Genomic DNA, 26,348 nt, shown 5'->3' with positions numbered 1-26,348 from the left:
AAAAGATAAAATATTTACAGTAACAGTGGCAGACACGACATGGGCACAGTCCCACCCAGAGGCAGCAGAAAACCACTCAATACCCTGCTGAAGCACAGAGTCACCACGGCGTCCTCCAGCAGGGCCAGGGCTGCACTGTGCCCACAGCAGGGCTGGGATGGCTGCACTCTGAACTGATACAAGCGAAGCGCACACGTGTTGGCTTCCAGAAATCATCAGCACAGCATCAAGCTCTGCCAGCAAACAGCACTGGAAATCCAGAAAAAGGGAAAGGAGGGAATAACGCAGCAGTGGCATGCAGCTCCCACTTCTCACACTGCTGCTGCATCACTGCTGATAACTGGAAGGCAGGGAGCACCCCCCCGCCTTGGTGGCACATTTGGTCCAAAACACCAGAATAATTCTGCTCCCTCCCACCCCCACATTGTCATTAAGTTGCCTTAAAGGATTCGAGTCATAAACAAAAGCATACACCAAAAAAACTCAAGAGCTGGCAGAACTCCAGGCTAGACATGGGGACTGCCCGAGAAATGGGAGCACCGAAGAAGCTTCCAGCTGCACCCAACGCTGAGCATGGCCAAGGGAGGGGGAAGGAAGGAGCTTGAGGTTGAAGCCTTCAGAGCGTCACTGAATCAGGAGATCAATTGCCAGGCACTGCAGCACACACATGGACGTCCTTCTGGGCTGTCACAGAACTGCTTTGTCCTCTTGCTGCTGAAAGGAGCCAACCAGGATCAGGGAATGGATGCACAGGGCCTCAACTCTGACCAGCAGGAAAACTCAGGACAATGAAATGCAGTCTGCCAATCTTTTACCAGTTCAGCTGTGCTTTAAGACTCATTATTGTGAAGCCTCCTTTAGTAAAGTATCACCCTGGGGTATCCAACCAAAAAGAAAAGGTTTTTATTAAATTAAAGGGGGGTTTTTTTGTTGTTGTTGTTTTGTTGTTTTTTTGGTTTTTTGTTTGTTTGTTTGTGTTTTTTGTTTTTTTTTTTTAACATACTATAATAACTACTACGCAGTTCAACAGTCAGTCATCTCAGAAAGTTCACGAAGGAAATCATCCTCATCCTTCTCCAGGTCCAAGTCAATTTCTGCTTCCATTTCCCCTCCTGAGATTTCCGAGATGAACTTTTCAGTGTCATCTTCTACAGCCTTGGTGAGCAGGCTGACCTCCGGCAGGGCTGGAGCAGCAGTCTGGGAAGAAGGAAGACAAAGTCAATGATTGCTCAGGAGATCCTTCCTCTGCAGCGCTTCTCCTTCAGCACTGCTGATCCTGAACCCAACACGGGGGCTAAGGGGCTCCTGAAGGATGTTAACAACCACGTGAAGGCTGCAGAGCACCTCAGGTCTTTTTAACAATGCAGCAGTAATGGAAAAATTCCTTCACACTACAGAGGGATCACAGGGCTGCAGAGCATTGTGCGCACACTGTCATTCATCCAGCATCCTGCACACAGTGACTACTTTGAAAGGAAACCTGCAGAACATTTCAGTTCTCCACACTTTCTGCAGCAGTTGTATCTCAGTATCAGCCTGACGAGGACAGCACTGACACTTCTTCCCCTCCTTACCAAAGCTGCTTTTTTAGCTGGAGGCTCCTCTTCTTCAGTGCTCGTTTAAATCAGCACAGTGCTAGAGCTGTTACATACCACATTCTATTTGAGCAACAGAAAGTCATTCCTGTTCCCCTACACAACATCCACCCACAGTCTGATTTCATTGAACACGAAGCCATCGTGACCTTTTTGTATCCAGCGCTCCCACCTTAACCTCACAAGTTGTACCTGGTGCCAGCAGGGTTACTGCCTCACTGCCAGATACAATCAGATCAATTCTGAGTTTGAGGAGTGCAAAGCTGTCAGGGAAAGCCATTGAAAGTATCAGGATTGTGAAACATGGCTGCAGCTCTTCACCAAAGGCAGGAAGGTAGGAATGCACTCATGATGGTGGCACATGGTGAGCAGTGAGACGCAAGAACATGTGAAGAAATTGTGTCACTGTGTCATCTACAGAAGGGACTCACCTCTGCGGGTGCAGAGACAGCTTTGGGAGCAGCCCTGCTCCATTCCACAGTCTTTTCCTCTTCACTTCCAGGTGCTTTAAAACAAGGAAAAAGAAAATCACTTGGTCAACAGCAAGCATAGAAAGAAACCTGTGTGCCAGTGTTTCCTCCATGTGCTTATTTCCTCACATTCAATAACAAAGAACACGAGAGAGGCGACATCTCGCAGTCCATACAGTATCCAAGCTCTTCCCTCCTTCACATGCTGTCTCTTCACAAAGCCTCTCTCACCTCCCCAATGAATAACTCACCCCCCTGACCTTTCTGACAGAGGTTGGCCCCCATGTTAAAAACTCAATCCATGCTTTACAAACACATTTACATATTAAAACAAGCAACACGCCAAAGATGAAGATAACCTTGGCGTCAACACACAGAACATGCCACACCAAAAACACGGCAGAAAGAAAGTACATGAGAAACTGAATTACAAAACCTCACAGCGAATGAATTCTCCAGAATGAAGCAGGCAGACACCACGGATTCAATGGAAAAACACATGGATGGACATCCTGGCACTTCCTGCCTTTGCATTTGGTAAGAAACAGCCCAGGCAATTCTAAGCAAACTCCATTTGCTTGACAGGGGAAGCACTTCAGCAGAGCAGACAGTGAAACACCTCGTTACCTGCTGGCTTTGCGATCTGCTGCATCCGCAGGGCTTTCTCCTGCTTGATTTCTTCTAAGCTTTTAATATGCATTTCTTCCAATCACTTGATTTTACGCGGTGGCTCTTCCAGTTTCACGTTACCAGGCTCAGGTGGAGGGAAAATTCTCTTCTTCTTGCGCTTATCCTTAGATCTCTTCTCAGTAAGAACCTCTTCTACTTTTTGCTTCTCTTCTTCCAGTCGTCTCTTCTTCCAGATCTCCCCTGCTGGCTTGGCACCCTTCTCTGTCATCATCAAGAAAGGAGAAGCATAAGGATTACAAGAAATTACAACGAGAGCTCAAGTTTCCAGATTTGTCATAATATTACAGAATATACGTGTTCCCAACTACAACGCTCCTGAGAAAGAATAAGCAGAAAGCCTAGAGAATCTGTGCAGCAAACACCAATGACCATTTACCTCTCCTTGGTGCTCTGTCAACCTCGATCTTCTTCCCCAGCCTTTCTACGAGGCTGCGCTTCAGCGGAAGGCCACTGACATCAGCTACAGAGAGAAAACAACAACATTCCTAAGATAATTCCTTTGGAGAAAGATTTTTACAAGTCAACCACAAACTTTGGTTTCTCCAAGTGTATGTTCTCAAATTCACCTTTCAGCTGCTACACTTGTGTGCCACTTGGAGTCATCACAGACCCACGACACACTTTCCTCCCTCCTGCTTCAGCAGTGCCCTCCCATTTACGTGGAGGCAGCCAAACAGCAGCTCACAAGCAGCCCTTACCTACAGAGGATTTCCGTTTTCCAGGTTTATCAGCAGTATTCGGTTGACTCACAGGCACCTCCCCTAAAACAAAGAAAAACAAAGTGCTTATTTGACAGAAACCAACAGAATTACTGTCTTGTGAGCCCATTTCCCACCCAAAACAAATACAACCAAAAGACACCACTTTGACAGCCCTGACACAAAATAATATTGCAACTGTAAGGCACTCAGGGTAAGTCCCAATTGTAATTTATCCATTCCACTTAGGAGCCACCAAATGGAAGCAAAGGTACTCATCATTACCCTGCTTTGCAGGCAGCATCACAGTGCTGACCAGTGTCCGCACATTCTCCTTCTTAGGCACACGAACAATCTGAGATTTGAGCCGATGAGCAGGAGCTCCTGAAGGTCCTTCTGATCCAAGTGTTTTTATTCCAGCATTCAAACTGTCATCTGGGAACACAGAGCAGTAAATGAGACTGAGGGACAGAGGCACACGCTGAGGACCACAGCTCTGCAAACTGCCTCCTGCTCAGAAGCATGCAGAACAAACCCTGTCAGCTCTCCCCACAGCTAAGAGCACCATGGACCTGATGTCTGTCTGCTGCCCTCCTTTCATCCTTCTGGATATTAAAAGTAGGCTTTATCCCTTACTTTATCCCATCCATATGACATTAGATTCCTCTATCAGCAAATGTGGCTTTCACCACTGGTTGAAAAGATGCACATACAGGCACTTAAACTCCATGCTGTGGCCTCGTCTTGCTCTAATGATGTAAACAAAGGAGTTTACCTTCCTAATCTGAAAGGCACATGAAGTTACAAGGTAGGAACAAGATCATGGAAATAGCTGATTCCATTCAGCAACCCTATGTTCTGTTGTGTTTTTACAATGAATTGCTTTGGAGTTAATTGGCAAGTGCTTCTGATTAATCCTGGAATACCTTGTTTTGTATCAGCATCAGATTTTGTAGTGGAAATTATCTGCAATCCATGATGCTTTTCTTCAGCTGATTGCTGGACAGGTGTTTTTGTTTCTTCTCCCTCCTTAGAAAGCTGGTCTGTACAAGCAAAGAAAAAATCAGTCTCTTCAGTTATGCGGTAGGAATTCAATCAGATTATCCACTGCACAAAGATGGCAGGCAAGGCTGAAAACCCACACAGATAAATGCTGAGTCTCCACTTGCCCATCCAAATGGCTTCTCTGTGAACAAAGAAATCCCCCCCTACACAACATTCATCTCCCTGACACCCAGAAAAAGCTTAAATGCAGGAGAACAACCTGCAAGGCAAAGGCCACAGGAGCAGAGAGAAGCTGAGCATGCAAGATAAAACTGAGGTATCAGAAGCGCACAAAGTTCAGCTCTGAACCTATCTATCAGCTCACAAGTGAACGTTACTTGGCGTTCTTTATGACACTATACCCACCTGTGAGTAATAGAGTTAATCTTTCGTACCTAAAAAAGACAAACTCACTTTGGCTTGGTGGAAAGAAAACCCCATTGAGGTAACGTCCCTTGGTGTGATGGAAGGCACAGTTGGATTTCTGGCAGCCTCCTGGCTGGTTCTCCCAGTAGCAGGAAATCATGCTGCGTTTTTTCTGAAGACAGAAAGGAAGAAGAGCTGATGGTAACGTGGACCTAAGATCTGCAAAGGGAGACTGAGCTCCAGATGGTGCCAGTGAGCAGACTGCCACAAAGCAGCACTCAAACACCACTCTGAAGCGTGCGCAGGCTGGGAGCACCAGGCTCACTGAGCTTTCCTAGCATTCTGTGGGTGAGGACACCAGTTTAGAAGGGGTTAAACTAACACACCTTGCAGAATGCTTGTCTGATTGATGTGGTTCTTTAGTATCTGTTGATAGAACACTGTTGGTATCAACTACAAGAATATTCTGCTATGATATACCAATGCCATTGAGCTCTCTTCCCTCTGCTTCCTCCCCTATTCTTAACCGTAGGAACCATCATCATTTCAAAGCAAATGAACCTAATCTGCAAAAGCACATTCAGCCCACCTAAAGAAATGAGAAGTGGGTTTGGTGATAAACTCTGAGGAGCCAACACTCACACTGATCTCCATGTGCCTGAACCTGCAGACATTCCTGAAGCAGCGGCCCTCCTTCCACAGCGTGCAGATGGTTTCATTGCCCAAAGCGGCTTCACAGTGCCTGAAGGGACAGTTGTCTCCCTGTAACCCAATGGAAACCAAGAGAGGAAAATGAAATAGTACAGCCTGAGAACTGGCCATGCTTTGAGCTCATTTTTAGCGAGTTGCTCTATTGTACAATGCAATTAGTTATGAAGTCTGCTGAAGACCAGTAATACTTCTACTTATTCTACCCATTCCTCTTAACTTCAGAACTGAAAGAAAGAAAAAATGAAGGAAAAAACCCAAGCAGACCTTTTTACAAGTGGAATAGAAGTAGAAATAGCAATCATTTCCTTTAATCGACATGCTGGACGAGCGCACAGAAGCAGTTCTGGTCTCGGGGATCTCTGTGCAGCTCTTCCTGTGCTTCTCAAAGAGCTGGCTCGTGCTTCCTTGGACTGAAAGTCTTCTACAGTCTTGATCAGTGAAATCTTCTTTTGAAAAGGAACCCTAAGCAAAACACCAAAAAGCAGAAAAGAATGAGGAATGCCCACCCGTCTTCCCAGCTTTGTTCTCTTCATTCAATCAGTCTCTCAGGAGCAGTTGTTTCAAAACATTGCCCTCCTCAACACTGGTCAAACTCTAGTAACATCACCCTGACTCAGCACAGAGTCCCTGGGCTGCACGGCTGCAAGCCCTCCAATGGAGCCCCTCCTTCAACACCACGAGTGACAGCAGTGAGTAACCCCAACACATTTGTCTGACCGCTGCAGGTCTTCAAGCTCAACCACCTGGACAACCTCAGCAAATACAGTGATCTTCAAAGCTTTGCAGTTCACTTCTCCTGTAGGCCGAACCAACACTGAATCCGTGAATTAATTAATTATAACAGGTTAGGAAGAATATTCCTCCTCACTTTGCCTATGTCAAATTCTGTAAGTTGGAATTTCTGGTCTTCAAGGATTCTTCACCTTTGAAGAATCCACAAAAACCATCCTCCGTCTTTATTACCTGTACAGCAAAAGCATGCCAGTGCGTATCAATACACAAATCCACACACATGTGCCTGTATACTGTAACTCAGCACTGCATGGAGCTGCAGCACGATCTGCTCAGCCACAACAAGGGTTTGGGTTGGTTCATTTTTTTTTTTCTTTTCTGATGTAAAAATCAAATATTTTGATATTTTAGATTTGTTTTGTTGTTGTATTTTTTAAGGTACCAAATGCAGTAAAACCTGCAACCAGGCCAGACAGAAGATCAAATTCAAGTGATTCAGAACTCTTTCATTAAAGTGCTGCACATTTCTGAGCTAAGCATTTCCGATAGTCAATAAAGGTTGGAACCTTTTACTCACACAGACACTAGTGAATTTTCGAGGAATTTTTTTTTTTTTTTTTTTTTTTTTTTCAGGGAATTTCCCCAAATCTAAACTAAAGAGAGGAGAAGTCGGGTTCTCAAGTTAGTTGCTGGATTGACTGCATGACAAAGGGAACAAAAACAGCACTTAAGGACAAAGTTTCCTTCCCTCCTCCAGTACTGATAGAAATGCTGCCTTTTACCTTTAGTACCTTCACATCAGATTCCTCTCTGGCAGATTCCTATGCTTCTAACAACCTCAGTGCTGCCCTGCACAGACGCCGGGCACCAACTGTCACTGGACTCTGCACCATGGAACACGCACACAGCTCAGCACTTCTGTTTCCTCACAATTGGAAGGGTTCTGGAATCGGGAGCATGAAGCGGACTAGAAATACCTCACATCCCTCTGCTCCTTACGAGCCCTTCCATTTTAAAACAAGATAACCCCAGACACATCTGTTAGCACAGCAGCCCAAATGCTAACCAGAACACACAGTGTGTAACGCTGAAAGTACCAGTTTAATGCCGCACCACAAACCCTATATAGTGGTACAGGTGACCACCCCTATCAGATACCCATGACCTCCATGACTCCACTGCTGGTGCATGCAGGCACCACCTGCCCAGTACCCAACATCTCCCCCCTCTTTATTATCTGCAGCCCCTGTAAAGGTTCCCCTGCATACTCCCTGTTACCCCAAAGGTGATTTGCACATTTAAGGCTATTCCGCAAATGAATCAATCATTAAACATATGCGAAAAACAATGAAACTGTCATAATAACATACCAAAGAGATGCAGCTGCAGTGACTACAAACCTGAAAGCACACAACAGCAATCTGCCTAAAAATTGTGAAATGCTGTATGGCAACACTTAGTCAACTTGTAGAGAACGGTGCATTCAAGTTCAAGATAACAGCACAGTACACAATGGAGTTACAACTTCTCCAAGTTCAATGTAACACTATTGTACAGAATCTTCATGGCAATCCAGTTCTGTCCAGTGTGCATTATAATGTCACACTCCATAACCAAATAAGAAGACAAAAACATATTGGCTGTGCAGAATCGTTCTGAATGTCCACCACTGGGGGACTATCCAGGAACAAGGTCTCCCCCGCTCACGAACTATCAGTCCGGCATGAAGGCTGGATTCCCAGTTCGGACCTTCAGGCACATTGGGAGCAATGCTGTCTCATGTACCGTTACCAGCAGCCGCTGCCCAGTGCTGACGTCAAATCACTGGCTGCACTGGAGACATTAACCAAGGAGTTGTTGACCAAAACTGGTGCTGAGATGTTCAGATACTCACGTGTCATGGTTTTGTAATTTTGTAATTTTGCTATCAGTATTCCACATCATAACATCATGTCAAGTATGGATACTTCTGTTGAATGTGCAGTCCACAAAAGAAGACTACATATCCCAGAGAACAACAGGAGTAACAATAAGTCACGGGACCAGGACTCTATATAATCTCGTTCCCAGGCTGGAGTGCCCTCCTTCTTCTCTCGAACTTCTCGGAGAGTGGGAAGCGTTCCAGCCGTGTCGCCTAGAGTTCACAGTAGGCCTCTCGGTTTTCGGAGACTCTCTCTCTCTGTTTCGTTCGATTTTGTTAGCCTTAATTATATTATATTGTGTTATCTTGTATTTCGATATCATATTTAGTAAAATAAGTTTTTCCTCCTTAGATTGTCACTGTTTTATCCCACTCCCCTTTTCCCCCTCCTTTCCGGGCCCCGGGGGGGGGGCGTGGGGTGGCTTCCCCTGTCACGGGCATAGGTAAATCTAAGTAACCCGTGACAGATTTTTTGGTGGAGAATGTGGGCATAGAGCTTTTTAGCTTTTAGAACAACTCTCTCTTTGCTCTTAAAGAGCTTCGTTACGGGAGTGTTCGGAGTGTTATCTTTCCGTAGCTGCTCACGGAGAACGTGACCTTGAAATACCAGACAAATTGTCAACATTAAGGGCTGCTGCACATTCTCAGCATTGCTATCTAACTTTTGTGTAGAAAACAAAGGGATTTCTTTCTCCCTTAGAGCAAAGCTAGCTAGCTCTGACTTTTACAGAGCCTGCCAGCTATGAATCCACTCTTCATCCCAGTTGCTGTGTTTAAGGGATTGAAAGCAATTATGATCTTCTTAAAGTATTGGTCAACTACTAACACCATAATTTGGTGTTGTGGAATTGTGCAGATATATAGCCTAATAAGGTGGATACTGATGGAGACACCTGCCTGGTACTTTTACGAGATGTGGTATGGTCAGAATTTTGGCATCTACACCTCAGATGCAATTGTGAATCTTACTAACACTTGCATCCCAGATGGAACAGGCAATTTTACAAACACCACCATGTTTAATTCATTGTACAGGCTAAAAAAACCCTTTTTATTTAGGTTGTACTCTCAGATTTCCACACGCTTTTCAATAACTGAGATAGGGTTCATACTTGCATTCATGTTATCACTATCAATGCATGCATATATGTTCCTATGCATTCGTTCTATGCGGAAGTCTCCTCCAGAACCAGAGAATGATGACTGGCAGGGAATATGGAAAGGTTTAGGAAAAGTCTTAGAAGCATGGGGACCCGCAGTGTCATGGGATTTCACTCTTGAACACCTAAGGGACCCTAAGAAATAGTGAGTATTTGGGTCAGAGATCTAAGGAGGTAAACCTTATGTGGGGTTTGGCTTATGCATACCGTGCTTTGTATCATACTATTCTGGAGAGAGAGAGTTTCCGATCTGAGATTCAAGCCCAAGTTAATTCTGATCAGTCACAGGAGGCATCAGTAGCAATATCAGTTGCCCCTGTGGAAGGCAAGAAATGGAAACGGGTGTCCACGCGTCTAGAACGAAAAGAAGGAGAAGCACAGGGGGGGGCAGCAGAAGACCCAGGTGCCGGGCATGGAGCAGTACCGAAAAAAGCAAAGGCAAAAACCAAGAGGCATGAAGAAGAGACTGATGATGAGGAGGAAATCACCTATTGTCGACCTCTGAAGCTGACTGAAATCCAAGGCTCAAGAAAGGAGTTTACACGGCGTCAAGATGAAGGTATCCTTGCTTGGTTGCTTCGCTGCTGGGACAATGGGGCCAACAGCTTGTCTCTAGATGGTAATGAAGCTCGCCAACTAGGAAGCATTGCCCAAGATGCAGGTATCGACAGAGGGATTAGCAGATGCTCGGATGGAGCTGCTACTCTCTGGTTGCGGCTGTTAGAAGCCGTGAGAGAAAGGTACCCCTATAAGGATGCTTTGAAGCCTAAATTTGATAGTTGGAATACCGTCCAAAAAGGTATTCAGCGCCTGAGGGAATTGGCCATGGCGAAAATGTTGTACAGCCCTGATCCAAGCGAACTTGACCCTGAGAGAGTGAGGGCCGATCCTGACATGTGGCAGAAAATCACAAGTACAGCACCAGAGAGAATTGCACAGTCATTGGTATCAGGATCTAAAGGATTCGTGGACAGATGGCCCCGAGTTGTTGAGCTGATTATAATGCTTCAAACCATCGATCAGCAGCTCCCCCAACTGCATGCCGCAGTTTCTGCCATCTCACGGCTAGAAAACCGAGTAGATGAAATGTGCAAGAAATTGTTTCCATCAACTAATTGTAATGATCCCGTAATAGTATCAGAAACAACTGATGAAGGTCAATCCTCGTACGGGCCACCAGGTCTAATGAAGGATCTGATCAAACTAGTCCAGTCCTACTCCCCACCTGCATCATCAAAAGTCTCAGCTGTTAAACGCACACGCTTCCCAGCTCGAGCAAAGAACAACAGTACGATTGCACCGCGTGTTTCCATGTGGCGCTACCTACGTGACCGTGGAGAAGACATGAGGAAGTGGCATGATCAGCCCACGTCTGCACTACGAGCACGGGTGAAAGAACTACTAGACATACCAACCACCAGTGGAGTTGCTCCAGTCATCACAGGTAACCAATAGAGGGGCCCTGCCCTCAGTCAGGGGAGGGAAAGGGATAATAGAGTTTATTGGACTGTGTGGATTCGATGGCCTGGCACATCAGAACCACAGGAATATAAGGCGCTGGTGGATACCGGTGCACAGTGCACCCTAATGCCCTCCAGTCATGAAGGGACAGAATCAATCCATATTTCTGGAGTGACTGGGGGCTCTCAAGAATTGACTGTGCTGGAGGCTGAAATAAGCCTCACTGGCAAAGACTGGCAAAAACATCCTATTGTGACTGGCCCAGGGGCTCCATGTATACTGGGTATTGATTACCTCAGAAGGGGGCATTTCAAGGATCCTAAGGGGTATCGATGGGCCTTTGGGATAGCTGCTGTAGACATGGACAACATTAAGCAGCTGTCTGTTTTGCCTGGCCTGTCAGAGGACCCGTCTGTTGTGGGGCTGCTACGAGTAAAAGAGCAGCAGGTACCGATTGCTACAAAGACAGTGCACAGACGGCAGTATCGCACCAACAGGGATTCCTTGCTCCCCATTCATGATTTGATTCGCCAGTTGGAGAATCAGGGAGTGATCAGTAAAACTCACTCACCTTTTAACAGCCCCATATGGCCAGTGCGTAAAGCCAGTGGAGAATGGAGGCTGACAGTAGACTACCGTGGCCTGAATGAGGTCACACCCCCATTGAGCGCTGCTGTGCCGGACATGTTGGAACTCCAGTACGAGCTGGAGTCAAAAGCAGCCAAATGGTATGCCACCATTGACATTGCCAATGCCTTCTTTTCTATTCCTTTGGCCGCAGAATGCAAGCCACAGTTTGCCTTCACCTGGAGGGGCATTCAGTATACTTGGAACCGTTTGCCCCAGGGGTGGAAACACAGCCCAACCATTTGCCATGGGTTGGTTCAAACTGTACTGGAACAGGGTGGTGCTCCTGAACACCTGCAGTACATTGATGACATTGTTGTGTGGGGTGATACAGCAGAAGAAGTTTTCACAAAAGGAGAGCAGATAATCCGGATTCTTCTACAAGCTGGCTTTGCTATTAAGCGAAGCAAAGTAAAAGGACCTGCCCAGGAAATTCAGTTCTTAGGTATAAAGTGGCAGGATGGACGTCGTCACATCCCAGCAGATGTGATCGACAAAATCACTGCCATGTCTCCACCAACTAGCAAGAAAGAGACACAATCTTTCCTGGGTGCAGTGGGCTTTTGGAGGATGCACATTCCAAACTACAGCCTCATTGTAAGCCCCCTTTATCAGGTGACGCGGAAGAAGAATGATTTTGCATGGGGCCCTGAGCAGCAGCAGGCTTTTGAACAGATTAAACAAGAGATAGCCCGTGCTGTAGCCCTGGGGCCAGTACGGACTGGACAGGATGTAAAGAACATCCTCTATACTGCTGCTGGAGAGAAAGGCCCCACTTGGAGTTTGTGGCAAAGAGCCTCAGGAGAGACCCGAGGCCGACCCCTGGGATTCTGGAGTCGATCATATAAGGGGTCTGAAGAGTGCTACACTCCAACTGAGAAGGAGATCTTAGCCGCATATGAGGGGGTTCGGGCTGCTTCCGAAGTAGTCGGGACTGAAACACAGCTCCTTTTGGCACCTCGACTGCCAGTGCTGAACTGGATGTTCAAAGGACAGGTTCCCTCCACCCATCATGCTACCGATGTCACCTGGAGCAAGTGGATTACGCTGATTACACAGCGAGCGCGAATGGGAAACCTCAATCGTCCAGGAATCCTAGAGGTAATCATGGACTGGCCTGAAGATAAAAGGTTTGGAACATCACCAGCAGAAGAGGTAGCACGTGCTAAAGAGGCCCCACCATACAACGAATTACCAGAAAATGAAAAGAAATATGCCCTATTCACTGACGGATCATGTCGCATTGTAGGGAAGCATCGCAAATGGAAAGCTGCTGTGTGGAGCCCCACACGACAGGTTGCAGAGGCCACTGAAGGTAAGGGAGAATCAAGTCAGTTTGCAGAGGTAAAAGCTGTCCAGCTGGCCTTAGATGTTGCTGAACGGGAGAGGTGGCCAATGCTGTATCTTTATACTGACTCATGGATGGTGGCAAATGCCTTATGGGGGTGGTTACAGCGGTGGGAGCAAAATAACTGGCAACGGAGGGGAAAATCTGTTTGGGCCGCTGAACTATGGAAGGACATTGCTTCCCGAACAAAGAATATGGTTGTAAAGGTGCGTCATGTGGATGCACATGTGCCCAAAAGTCGGGCTACTGAAGAACAACAAAACAACCATCAGGTAGATAAAGCTGCCAAAATTGAGGTGGCTCAAATTGACTTGGACTGGCAGAAAAAGGGTGAATTATTTCTAGCTCGATGGGCTCATGAGACCTCAGGCCATCAAGGAAGAGACGCAACATATAAGTGGGCCAGAGACCGAGGGGTGGACTTAACCATGGACGCTATTGCGCAGATTATTCATGATTGTGAAACATGTGCCATAATTAAACAAGCCAGAAGGATGAAACCTCTCTGGGAGGAAGGGCGATGGCAAAAGTATAAATATGGGGAGGCGTGGCAGGTTGATTATATCACCTTGCCACGATCTCGCAGTGGTAAGTGTTATGTACTCACTATGGTAGAGGCAACCACTGGGTGGCTTGAAACATACGCAGTACCCCATGCAACTGCTCGAAACACCATATTAGGTCTTGAGAAACAAGTCTTGTGGCGACATGGCACCCCAGAAAGAATTGAATCTGATAATGGGACACATTTCAAAAATTCTCTTATAAATACTTGGGCCAAAGATCATGGCATTGAGTGGATTTATCATATTCCCTACCATGCACCAGCTTCTGGTAAAATTGAACGATATAATGGGTTGTTGAAAACTATGTTGAAAGCAATGGGTGGTGGAACATTTAAGCACTGGGAGAAGAATCTGGCAGAAGCCACTTGGTTGGTCAATACTAGAGGATCTGTCAATCGTGATGGTCCTAGTCAATCTAGCCCCCTACACACTGTAGAAGGAGATAAGGTCCCTGTTATACATGTAAAGAACATGTTGGGAAAAGCTGTTTGGGTCCTTCCAGCTTCTGGAAAGGGCAAACCTATCCGTGGAACTGTCTTTGCCCAGGGACCTGGGTGCACTTGGTGGGTAATGCAGAAGGATGGGGATGTTCAATGTGTGCCACAAGGGAATTTGATGCTGGGGGAGTGCAGTCAATAATTTTATGTATCTATATATATATATATATATGTTTGCATGTGTAGTGTATTTTAGTTATTATAGTTGTACATTTAGTTATGTTACATGCAATTCTACTATTTAGCTATCACAATTTTACATACGTGTATATATATGTATATATATGTATATATTAACCATGATGTAATAATGTAGAATAAGGGGTGGAATGTCATGGTTTTGTAATTTTGTAATTTTGCTATCAGTATTCCACATCATAACATCATGTCAAGTATGGATACTTCTGTTGAATGTGCAGTCCACAAAAGAAGACTACATATCCCAGAGAACAACAGGAGTAACAATAAGTCACGGGACCAGGACTCTATATAATCTCGTTCCCAGGCTGGAGTGCCCTCCTTCTTCTCTCGAACTTCTCGGAGAGTGGGAAGCGTTCCAGCCGTGTCGCCTAGAGTTCACAGTAGGCCTCTCGGTTTTCGGAGACTCTCTCTCTCTGTTTCGTTCGATTTTGTTAGCCTTAATTATATTATATTGTGTTATCTTGTATTTCGATATCATATTTAGTAAAATAAGTTTTTCCTCCTTAGATTGTCACTGTTTTATCCCACTCCCCTTTTCCCCCTCCTTTCCGGGCCCCGGGGGGGGGGCGTGGGGTGGCTTCCCCTGTCACGGGCATAGGTAAATCTAAGTAACCCGTGACATCACGGTGCACGGTGGGTTAAGCTCGTCGTTTGGTGCCGGCTTAACCCAACGTGCCGGCAGCCAGCAGGGCCCACTTGGGGTCCTGACACAGACGTGTTTCCTGCCCTTGACAAGGAGTGGCATAGGGTCTGGGAGCCATGGCCCTCCGTCGGGTCTGATCAGGACCTGACCTATTGGTGTCCATTTGGTCAGCTGATGGTCTCCCTTCCAATTCTCTCAGTTAACTTTCTAAGAGCACCAAAGGTGGGTAGCAGCTTCTGCGCCTCTTCGTCCCCTGCAAAAGCTCACAGAACTCCATGCTGGCTTTCTCTAATGCTGACTGACTCACACAGTGAGAAGCTCCGTCAGCCAGACCTCTCCGCATTATCCACATAATAAGCAGATTGAGGTCCTCATCACACACTCTGTGTCATTTCTTGTCAGCATGTCCTGTCCCATCCCTGGCTCTCCAGCAGGACTGTAATGCTGGGGTGAGCAACACTGGGCACTGTCAGTGTGTTTTTCTTGCAAGCATCTTCCAGGGAAATACGTGCAGGCGTTCCCCACTCTTGGCTGTATCTCTGCAGTGCTGGGTCCTGTGTGAGCCGAGCTCTCTGCCCCAGAAGCCAAGTCACTGCTGTGCAGAGCTCAGCCTTGGGGTGAATGTGCTCCTGAGTTTGTCCCAGTGCCAGGACAACCTTCTCATTGCCCTTTAGGAGCACCTCTGGTGCTGATGGGTGCTCTGCTCTCAGCAACCACTGGATACACGGCGCCAGACGCGTGTGTGCTTTGTCGCCTTGAGCTGTTTGCTCTGATCGCATCTCACCCTGGGGAGCCGGGATTTCCCTTTGGTCTCGGTGTCACTTCGAGACCAGTAGCAACACTAGGGGTCAGAGGAGAGCTGCTGAATGTGTGAGCAAAGCTGCTAATTGAGAAGGAGATCGCACGCGTGTGACTTTGAAACCCGAATTATTAATGAGCTTACCTTCACCCTCCTGACTAATGCAGACCTCATGCAGCCCTGGGCCTGCCCTTCTCCAGCCTCCTGCCTTGTTTTGCCTACTCATAGGAAAAGATTTAGCATAGCTCAGAGCCCCAGGCGGCGCTTGGAATGCCAGCAGGAAAGAGCTGCTGGTGTCCACATAGCTCAGGACTGCAGCAGTGGGGCTGCTGGACCTCAGTGTTCTGAACACTCTGATGTGGAAGTGATTGGCAGATGCTGTGGCCGGAGGGATGAGGTGCCTGCAGGGCATCCCTTGGAAGAAGGTTTGGTGAGGATGGATCCTCTGAGCCAGCATCGGGGACAGGGTGCTGGGTGCAAATGCCAGTGCTGCCCCCTGTCATCCTGTTGGTTTTAAAAGGAGTACAGCTCCGTTTCCAAACGTTGCCAACCACAGGCTGGCTGGCAGCTTGAAGGAACTGCCATGAAATTGGTCTAATGAAGCGTTCCTGGCAGAGCTTCAGGATGGAGAAAGTGCAGTTTGTCCTCAACTGAGCTGAGGTCCAATGAGCTGAGTTTCCTGGCTCAGAGCAGAGGCCGTGAGCATCACGTCTCACAGTCTGTGTCACCTGGGCAGAGCCGTTAGGCAGGGGCTGCTAGTGGGGAGATGCCAAGGTTTTCCATGAAGATGATTGCTCAGATATGCCTGAGTTCAGATGGAGGGGCCCATTGCCCTACCAGGAAGTGGAAGATGCTTGGGGGTGAGGCAGCTCGTGCTTTCCCATGCCTGTAGGACCTTACAGTGCTGTGCCTTTCCACATACCTACCCCACCTTCTTTCTTTCGCATGCAGGGGGCATCATTAATCCAGTGGGTGGCAGCAGAATTCCAGGACAGCCCCACTGCAGTGCGTCTCTGTGGCAGAAGGACACACCAAGCCTGTGCTCTGCCTGGATGCCACTGATGAACTGCTTTTCACTGCCTAAAAAGGTATAGGTTGGACAAAACAGGTGTGGGGGCTGTTGGCTTTTTATGTGCTATTCTCATAGATCTCCCCAGGCTGGCGTGGGGAATTGGGGTGCATGGCAGGGATGACTCCTTCTGGGCTGCTCCCCTGTCCTTGCCTTCTGATGTCCAGGTGCTGGAGCAGGCTGGCTCCATTGCCCTGGAGTGGAGCTGTGGGTGGTGGGAGGCAGCACTTGGGAAGGAGTCGGTGCCTCCACGCCACGGAGGAACTCCCCAGCCCAACTCTCTCAGTCACGTTCTTCTTCCTACAGACCGGAGCTGTAAGATGTGGAACTTGGTGACGGGTCAGGAAATTGCTTCCCTCAAGGGTCACTCAAATAATGTCGTTTCCATCAAGTACTGCAGCCACACGGGGTTGGTGTTCACCGTGTCCACGTTGTACATCAAAGTGTGGGATATCCGGGACTCAGCGCGCTGCATCCGCACCCTGACGTATGTAGTGGGAAGAGTGGCTGTGGGGGACTGTGGGCAGCTCTGGCTTTGCAGAAGATGGTGTGAGGAACTCCTGGGGTCCCACAGGCTGGAAACAGAGCCCAGCTGTTTTAGGATCAGTGCCTACAGCTGTAGGAAACAGGGAGGCTTAGGGAGATCTTGGAATGGAATCTGTGGGGACCCTCTGCATCAAAGGCTCTAAGGAAAGGACCTGGAAGTGGTTTTCAGCCCTTCCTGGGGGTGGCCAAGAGCACCAGCAAGAAGGGATGGGGATTTTCTTTTTTGGTTCAACTAATATGCCACAGGAAGACGACCACATTAACCCAGCTGTATTTGTTGTTGTTGTTTATCTACAGCATGAAGCATTTCACTTGGAAAGTCTCTGCTGCCACTCATCGTACAACAGACTTAAAGCACAACACTTGGTACCTAGCAGTGCTGTGAAGGGTTGGAAAGGCAGCACATCATTGTGCTGAGGGCCAAGAGACGGTTCAGACAACAGAAGCATTTGTCCACATTTCTGACATGAAGGCTGTCGCCTCCCGATCCGGCGACAAATCAAGGCTGCTGTGTGAAAGTACCGTGCCTCCGCACATGGGATCAGACGGGACTCACACACAGTGTGTAACACCGAATGTACCAGTTTAATGCCACGCCACAAACCTACCCAATACCCAACAGGGGGGACGAGTCAATGCTGCTCATCAGCCATCAACCCCAGATGCTGGAGAAGGCAGACCATGTTGTGGTGCCAGAGCATTACACCATGGCTGAGATGGGGACACCCACCGAACTGAGGACCCGCTGTGGATCCTACAGCCGGCTGCTGCAGCACTGAGGACCACAGGGCAGCTGGAGTGGGATGCGATGGGACATGGGGAGCTGTGGCTGTCTCCGCTCCCCGCTGCAGGATGGGAAGAGTGGGATGCTCTGGGATTTGTATGGAATAAAGCGGAGATGTTTTGTAGAGGAGCAGGTTGGGATATGGGGTGTGGGCAGCTCAGCCTCAGTGCATGGTTGGTTATGGAAGCTGGGTGTCTGCCCTCAGAATGTGGCTGTGGCAGCACTGTGGGTTATGGGGGGGAAGCACAGCTCAGCCCAATACTGGATGAACTTTCCAGTCACGTCTTCATGCCAAAGCGTTGCAGATAGCACAGGGAGTGCAAAGGGGAGGAGGAGAGCAGCAGTGTGAAATGGAGCAATGGGCAAAGAGTGTGGGGTGGGGGGAGGAGGGATGAGGAGAGGTCCCCTCATACACCCCAACCCTGAGCACGGCACAGAGCAGAATGCAGGCAGGCTGAGCACAGAACAGCCCAACACTTTATTTCACAAGAAGCAGCACAGGAAAAGCATAACAGCATAGGAAGCAGAGGGAGATGTGAGAGGTAGAGGGGATGGGGCTGTGTTCATCACCGACCCCAAATGCTTGTGTGGCCAGTTGGCCCCTTGCAGGCTGAAGCACAGCACTCAGACGGTTTGGTTACTTCCTGTGTGAAGAAGAAGAGATGGTGTCCCATAGGGCCACGTTCACATCCCAACCCTCAGCTCCCTGCAGAGTCCCAGCCCAGCCCTGGTGCAGCACCACAAGGAGCACAAGGAGCACAGGGACCCCTTCCAACCCCCAGCCCCACACCGCAGCTGTGCTCGAGTTGCTGGTTCCACCTTCCTGGCCTGTAAGGTAAGAAGAGCCATTGTCTCAGCCCAGTTTGTAGGAGGGAGGCAAGGTTCTTTGATATACATATACCTGGTGCGGGAGTAAGAAACAACGGTTCAAACATTGGTCCGACCAGTTTATTACAAGACTTTATCAGGGAGATGGGGAAGGGGAGGACGGACGCTATTATGGTGTAGGGTGATGGGGAAGGGAATGCAGTAAAAATATGAAATAGAAGCAAGGAGTCTCTGTAGGAAGCAAGAGGGAGATATTCACCACCATGGATCCATCGAGGTTTGTAGTTCAGTCATTGGTCTTCAGTCGTGGTGGGTCGTCAGGCGTTGTTCTGTTAATGGTGACCACGATGACAATTTCCAATGGTAGCACCAACTTATTTATATGTCCAAAGTGGTCAAGTCAGCTCTCTTTGGAGTGACAGCTCGAATCCAAAGTAGTTGAGTCAGCACTCCTTGGAATGGAAGCTTCTGGCTCTGGGATCTTAGCAGAAATTCCTTTGTTCCCATCTTCTGAGCCTTGCCAGCAGATAAGAGGGAGCAGGGATACCCATCCGCATCCTGTTTTTCACAGGGCACGATGGCTTCATTACCCAGATTTCCCACACCAAGCTGGAGCTATTTAGTCCCGGGCCAGATCTTCCGCTCATAAACAGTCCTGAGCACTCTTCTGGAGGCAAACAGCTCTGAAGGAAGGTGCTTTCAAATATTCAAATACCCAAAAAGTGATATTGATTGTCACACGGTAGCACCCATTACTTGCCACTTCAATAAATCATTGAGAGTCTTCTCACAAGAAACACCTCAGGAAGCAAGCTTGGAGCCAGAAAACAAGGAAGGACTCTCACAGCCATGACCCCCAGCCCTGTTCTTGCTGTGGGGCATGGAGCAGCTTTGAGCACCAGGAAGGGGAACCCTGGGAGAAAGCGGGGACCCCAGTGCTGCCCTGGCACTGGGCAGAGGTGGGGGACAGCGCTGCCCTCATCACTCACTGGGCGCCGTGTTGTAGCCTTTCTCCTTCTTCCCTGCAGACAGAGAGATGCATCAGCACAGGTTCACATCACAGCCAGGCTGAGGGCTCCTGAGGGAGCCTCAAATCCCCCCACAGCCCCCACTGTCCTCCTACACCCCTCCACTTTTACCTGCATGGCGTCTGTAGATGATGAATCCAACGCCAGCCATGATGGCAATGGCCACAACGGCGACAACCACCCCCACCACGTTGGGCACCACGCTGGACTGTGACAGCTCTGGGGGAAGGCAGGGCTGTCAGCAGGGGAAGGGGCAGCCCAGAGCCCCCCAGCCCCACATCCCCTCACTCACCTCATGAGTAGAGGCTGGGCTGGGGCAGGCTGGCGTGCTCCACGCAGCACTGGTACTTGTCCCCGTGCGGGGCACGTACCTCCGACCGGAGCTGTTGTAGTGCACGAAGATTTCGCCATCCACGTACCCCACTTCAAAGAACCAGGGCTGCTCGGGGCCGGATTCCGTCATCCCTATTTCAAAGTACCGCATGGAGTGGAGCTCTGCGGGGTCGGAGCGCGGCGACCCCCCCCTTTTTTATTAATTAGCAAGCTACTGCCTATAGAATAACAACACTACTTATATTAATAACATAACCATTATAACTCAATCAAGACCTCGATTGACAATCCTCTAGAAGTGAAAAAAGAGACAAGTCAAACACAGCATAACAACATTACTGTTAAACCTACTAAAAAGAACAAACTCGTTTGCTCTGCAACCTAAGTTTCTGCAACCTGGAAATAAATCCATGAGGGTCCCATTGTGTTCACATGTCACTAGTTAGGAAAAGTCTTCAACTTTCATATACTCTGATATATTGATTTTTAATGGCCACTAACTATTGTGCAACAAATGCTTTTAGGATGCTCATAACCATGCCTTTGAGCTAATAATTGATAATTGAACTTTATGAAGTTGCATGTCAGATAGAACCAGTTTTAGAGGACAAATGTGCTGGAGTATCACTAGGGGCATTATTACTTATTGACCCTTGAGAAACAGCAAACCGTGTTGGTGGTGGCTGCGACAGGCGGTGCCAGCAGGGCCTTCCCTGCTTCAAAGTGCACCTTTCCTCTCTCACCCATCACAGATTCTCTCCTGCATTCAGGGTCTGAAGGATTTCTTCCAGTTGTACACCATATCCGCATGGCCAGTGCGTGATACAGAGCCCAAGTGGAACAGCTGCCTGGAAAACAGAATAAACTATCAAATTTAGTTCTATTAGTATGCACTTTTGTCTCAAGTGATGCATGGTCATATTTTTAAAATCCCAATTAGTTGGGTGTAAGAGACGTATCCATTCTACAATACAGGGTCATCCCTTTGCCTGGGATTCCTTTCCAGGTTTTGTCTTTGCAAATTAAGAAAAGCTAATTAATAGGCTAATAACATCATGAGTGAGCAGTACTAACATACTAAAAGAGCTATTCCCATAGATTACAGCACTGATTACATCAAATCCTTTCTTTAACACACATTTGATCTATGGATAATGCCTAAAATTCTAATTCTTGAGACTGCATTGGTAACACTGAAAATCACACACTATGTCAAACCATTACTAATATTATTTATAACACCGCAAGTTACAAAGCAATTCCACTAGGAAAGAAACACACAAACACAGTTACTATAAAGGCTGGATGCTATTTTCTGCCTTCAGATGAGACCAACAACGTATTCTGGTGGTGTTAGTAACAACCGCACAAGATTAGAAGTGTCTAGTGTCATATGAGTATCCTCAGTGAAAATCCATTGAATGATTTGCTTAGAAGCTTCAGATCGTATCCCATAGTCAGTCACAGTCTTACCAGCCTGCTGTAACAATTTCCAATGATGCACTTCCCACCGAGCAGCTCCCTGCTGATCGTCTATCAGCGGGCAAGCGAGCTGAAACACAGCTTGACACGGTCCCTCCAATATCATGTCTCTAATGACTCCAGACCAACGCAAAGGTGGAGGATCGCTACGTGTGGGGGGGAATCGCATAGACAGGGGCTGTAAAGACATCGGTGAAACGCTCAAAGAGACTGATGCCTCCTTCGTACGCAGTTCTAAGTCCTGCAGCTCCTCAGTTAATGTTTTATTATGTTCCTCCAACGCTTTCTCATTCCCACCATTATCCGAGTCGCTTTCACTCTCAGGAGCTTCTTGCTGCTCTGCACACCCCTCAGCCCCCCCCCACCGCACCTTCCTCACCAGCCAAAACCGGATCTGCCAGAGACGTTGAAGAGGTCGAGGATGGGGGATTACTCGGGGCTTCTGCGGCAGCCCTGACTTGTGAGGCTGATGAGCAAACAGAGTACGAACCTCCTGGTAACAGGGAGTCAAGCTCTGACCTTGACTGAGCACTAGGTCCGGATAGAGCTTGTACCACAGCAGCAGCAATCTGCTGCTCGGCTTGCATATTCTTCAATGTATTTATTTTGTATTCCTTATTTTTGGAGATAACAAAGTCCCACATATGGTCGACTATTTCTCAACATTCGGCTACAGTGAACATCAGTGCCACCTCCTGAAGGTGTCCATTCATATGAGCCCATTTTACCAGCTCGGATATGCATTTAGGAGATACCTGCTCCCCTCTCTTAGAGAGAATACATTTGAGCAGTTCCTCCACAGCTTCCCACAACATCGTGGCTTGCAGAGAACGGGATGGTACCCCGATGAGAGGTGAGTGCCAACCCCCCCCCCAGTTCTTTATTGCCCCCGCACCGCGCTGTTAGAGAGGGGAGGTTCTTTGTTCCTTCTCTCCCTGGGTTTGTTCCCGCTGTCACCGAGTGAGCTCTAGAGAGAACTCCGTGACACAAACTCATTGCAAAGTCTAAGCTAGAAGAAGCGTCACCTCAGTGTATCCCAGAAAAAGAACAGCGTTGAGATTTTAATTGGTTTTGGTTTTTTGTTTTATTGAGGGTGGGTTGTTTTTTGTTGTTTTTTTAGGGTTTTTTTGGGGTTTTTTTGTCTTTTTTTTGGGGGGGGGGTAGGGGGGTGCGAGGGGAAGGGAGAGGGAGGGGACAGTTGTTTGGTTGTTTTTCATATACAATAAAGCTATGCAGTTCTGCTGTCAGTCGCCTCAGAGAGTTCCCGAAGGAGCTCAACCACATTCTGCTCAACATCGAGTTGTTCCATTGAGTGGAACAATGGTAGTCTTGCAGATGGAGCAATGCAGGAATTCTGACAGGATCTCCAGGTGTATCCAGTTCATCATCTGAAAGCTCCGCAACCAAATTGGAAGGGACCAGTCCTCTTGTGCCATCTGTCAGCTCTCCCTGAAACCAGCCATTCTCACCCACATCTCCAAAGACATTACGCATTGTCCGGCAGTCAGAGGAAGCTCGTTTTCTGGGTCCTCATTAGGACCCTCAACAGGAATGTAGCTGTGTCGAGCTAAGAATCTTCAAACTGCTGGTGATACCTGTCCTGGAGAGTGCAGGATGAAGGACAAAAGCTCTGCTCTCACATTCAGGGCCATCCTCTGACAGAAGGCAGCACTCAGGACTGTTCCCAAGGATCTCTTTCATGGCTTTGAGTTCAAGCTCCAGGTCTTCCAGATGACCTTGAAGACTTCTGGCCTCTTCAATGGCAGAATGGAACGGACTGGAGCTATTACGGAGACTCTTGTTTGACTGGGTCAGAGTCTGTCTCGTTGCCTTCCCCAGCTCCATCTGCTGCTTCTGCTGCTCTCTTTTCCCTCTTGCGCGCTCTGTGAGAATGAGTTTCAGAAAGCACTACTCACTGACAGGAAATAAGGGGAAACTTGAAAGACTTTGCAACCTGAGTCCTGGCAGTGTACTGCCAGCGGCTGATTTGGCCGTCCAGGATCCTGGCACCACAAATGCTTCATTGCCAAATGCAGCAATAAGGTGTTCTGGGGAAAGGCCAACTCACAGGTAGTTTTTGAGCACCCATATCACAGTACCAACGGCCAGCACCAGCGCAGGCAGCAGCATCGCTGAGACCGTCACCGGAATGCGGCGCTTCCGCACAGATGTGTGAGCAGCAGCCTCTGTGCTTTTGCCTGTGTTCATCCCTGGAAGAAATGAGACAATGTCCCACGTTACCTTCAGCTGCGCTACAGATAATCTCTCAGTGTGCTTCATGGACCCAAGAGGTCATTTTGTCAGTGGGTGCCTCCGTCTCTGGTGCCGAAGCACCGGAGGACAAGAAGGATTGCTTCCACCTCTCGTTGGGTACGAAGAGGCTGCACAGGCACTACCCGTGTCCTCCTCTGGGCCGAGAGCTGGGGCTGTACTCTGGGGTCTGGGCTTGGTCTGTGGGGAGAGCTACAGAGCAGAATCCCTCATGCTTTTCCCGGCATGCGTGTCCTGAGCTCTCCTGTGGGACGCCCCCCAGGCTGAAGGTCAGGCTTCAGCCAGCACAGGGCACAGCCAGAGCCAGCCCAGGGGAGAAACACTCCTGCTTCTTTTACATGTGCTCTATGCTCACACGCTCAGGTCTGGCTGCTGACCTGGTGTGCAAGAGCTGGCAGCAAGAGCCTGCAGGCACGCAGTGACTCTGGTTTGTGACACCGTATGATCATGGGACAGAAATTACCTGGCATGCTGGTTGGTGCTGCCTGCATTCCTCTGTCCGGGATGGGCAGTGTGGGATATCCACCTTCCTGGAGTGCATCCGGGACCGGCAGTGTGGGATATCCACCTTCCTGGAGTGCATCCCGCTCACTTTGTTGGTCCGTTCCTTTAGAAAGAAAGCGGGGCAGTAGGAGTGGGATGTCACGTGCCCTCATCAAAAACTGAGCTTCTCCAATCCCGAGCTCAGGTAAAGTCCAGGCCCCCCACCCCCAAGTACACTGTGAGCCCCTCTGTTACCCAAACGCATTTGGGCCCTCCCAGCTATTGGACAATGCTGACTCCCTCACACCTCTTGAGGAATCAGCTCCTGTGCAAGGCCCTCACATTCTGTGCTGTCACCAGCCCATCACAGCCAGGTAGCTGCAGGCTGAAATCCAAGCTCTAACACACAGTCCAAGCCTTCAGAATTAGCATCTCCACCTCATTTCCAGCATTAGCAAAGGCAGCCAACCCTGCTCGGGATGCTTCTCCTGCCTTGAACTTGCTCAGCTGCACGGAGGGCTTTGGATGAACAGAAGCACAGCGCTTGCCACTTTGCCACTTGCTGCCATCTGGGTGCCAACGACTGCACAAAGCAGCTCTGACAAGTAATGGTTGTGCTGGGGGAGCAGCTGCCTCTGGGTCTTGGCTGGATGCAGACCATCTGGCAGCAGACCAGCTCTGGTGCTTGACAGCACCTGCAAGGTGATACATGGAACACGGCTGCAGCACGGCTCTGACCCATTCCTTCCTGCTGTGCAGGCTACAGCCTGCCCACACCTGCATATCACACCTCAGCTTCCCAGGTCCCACAGTGAACAGACTGAAGTATACCCACCACGCTCTGCCTTCTCCATTTCCTTCAGCAGTCGCTTCAGGAGACGGGATGAGCCCTGAGAGTATTTTCCTCGTTTGGATTCATCCTCTTCTCTTTCCGGACCTTAACAGAATGTATGAAGTTAAATATCACGTGCATGAAGTTTTGAAGATCAGCGGCGAGTCAGCCAAGTCAGTGAAGACAGAGTACTCACTGCTGGGATTCCAGCTGGGCTCCAGCACAGGAGGAAACCGATGACCGGGCAGGGCCCACACTGGGGGCACTTCTGCAACCAAAGACCCATGAAAAGTTTCAGTCACACACTACAGCATCAACTGAGTAGCAGAGCGTACAGGGGACTGTGCCATGAAATGGCACTGAAACGGGCAGCAAAAGCTCTCTAAAGAATTTCAAAGCTATGACGTACCTGCGCGATCCGACAGAGTTTCAGTTCCAGATCTCAGAGAGGAAGCTGGATCAACTCCTCTAGTCAAATCTGCAAATGAACACAGGACAAAGCAACTGCTACTGAGCATCCCTTCAGCCACAAGGTCGCAGGATGCAATTAAAGCCAGGGATTCCTTCACAACACTATTCTCTCCCTTCCGCACAGGGAAACAAGGGGCCTGGGAGAGCAGGAAGGATGCAGATAAGGAGTGAGACCTCACGGAAGTCATCAGGCAAGGAGGAGAATAGATGTTGTAAATACCAGAAGAGGAGTTGCATCCCCCTGATAAGAACAAGAGGGAGTCTGCATGCTAAACAACTATTGAATATGTATCAGAATTCCGAGAAATCATTGACTATGTATGAGATGTACCTATATCTGTGTCACGATTTTACAAGTCCATGTGCAAGTTTGGTGGAGCTATCCCCCTTGCACCCAGCACTGGAATAAACATACCTGCTTTATAACCCATCTATGTGTTATAGAGTTTGATTCCGCAAGTCACTTACACCCCATATTTTCCCTAACAGCCACACTGGGTTATCTGGATTCGTTACATTTATCCATTGTTGCTGGCAGATGTTTCTCTCTCTCTCTCTGTCTTTAATCCCCACACAGCCCATCTTCCCAACTGTGGGTTTCGGTTAGGAGGTATGCACCCATAGGGTCCATGCCCTACTTGTAGATATTTATCCTGCCCAGCCCCAGGTGCCAAATTTGAGGCAATAGTTGC

The 26,348-nt window shown here is 48.4% G+C and overlaps 2 protein-coding genes across 2 annotated transcripts; one reads left to right on the top strand and one right to left on the bottom strand.

The window, feature by feature from the left end:
* The first annotated feature begins 9,523 nt into the window (after positions 1-9,523).
* Positions 9,524-14,593, top strand: LOC146756625 (uncharacterized). Its single transcript, XM_085523972.1, has 2 exons — positions 9,524-10,831; positions 11,630-14,593. Exons 1-2 carry the CDS (start codon positions 9,571-9,573, stop codon positions 14,026-14,028), a joined length of 3,660 nt encoding a protein of 1,219 aa, XP_085380098.1. The 5' UTR covers positions 9,524-9,570; the 3' UTR covers positions 14,029-14,593.
* An 8,065-nt stretch (positions 14,594-22,658) lies between these two features.
* LOC146756624 (uncharacterized) lies at positions 22,659-25,703 on the bottom strand. The gene is made up of 6 exons (XM_085524240.1): positions 25,595-25,703; positions 25,382-25,453; positions 25,189-25,290; positions 24,334-24,477; positions 23,668-23,809; positions 22,659-23,482 (listed from the first exon to the last, which is right to left on the bottom strand). Exons 1-6 carry the CDS (start codon positions 25,701-25,703, stop codon positions 23,386-23,388), a joined length of 666 nt encoding a protein of 221 aa, XP_085380366.1. The 3' UTR covers positions 22,659-23,385.
* Between the last annotated feature and the right edge of the window lie 645 nt (positions 25,704-26,348).

The sequence above is a fragment of the Coturnix japonica genome, chromosome 26 (assembly GCF_054131305.1).
Source record: "Coturnix japonica strain WE chromosome 26, WE-NBRP24, whole genome shotgun sequence".
NCBI lineage: Eukaryota > Metazoa > Chordata > Aves > Galliformes > Phasianidae > Coturnix > Coturnix japonica.
Note: the sequence above shows the minus strand (reverse complement) of the source record. Positions and strands in the feature narration are given on the sequence as shown.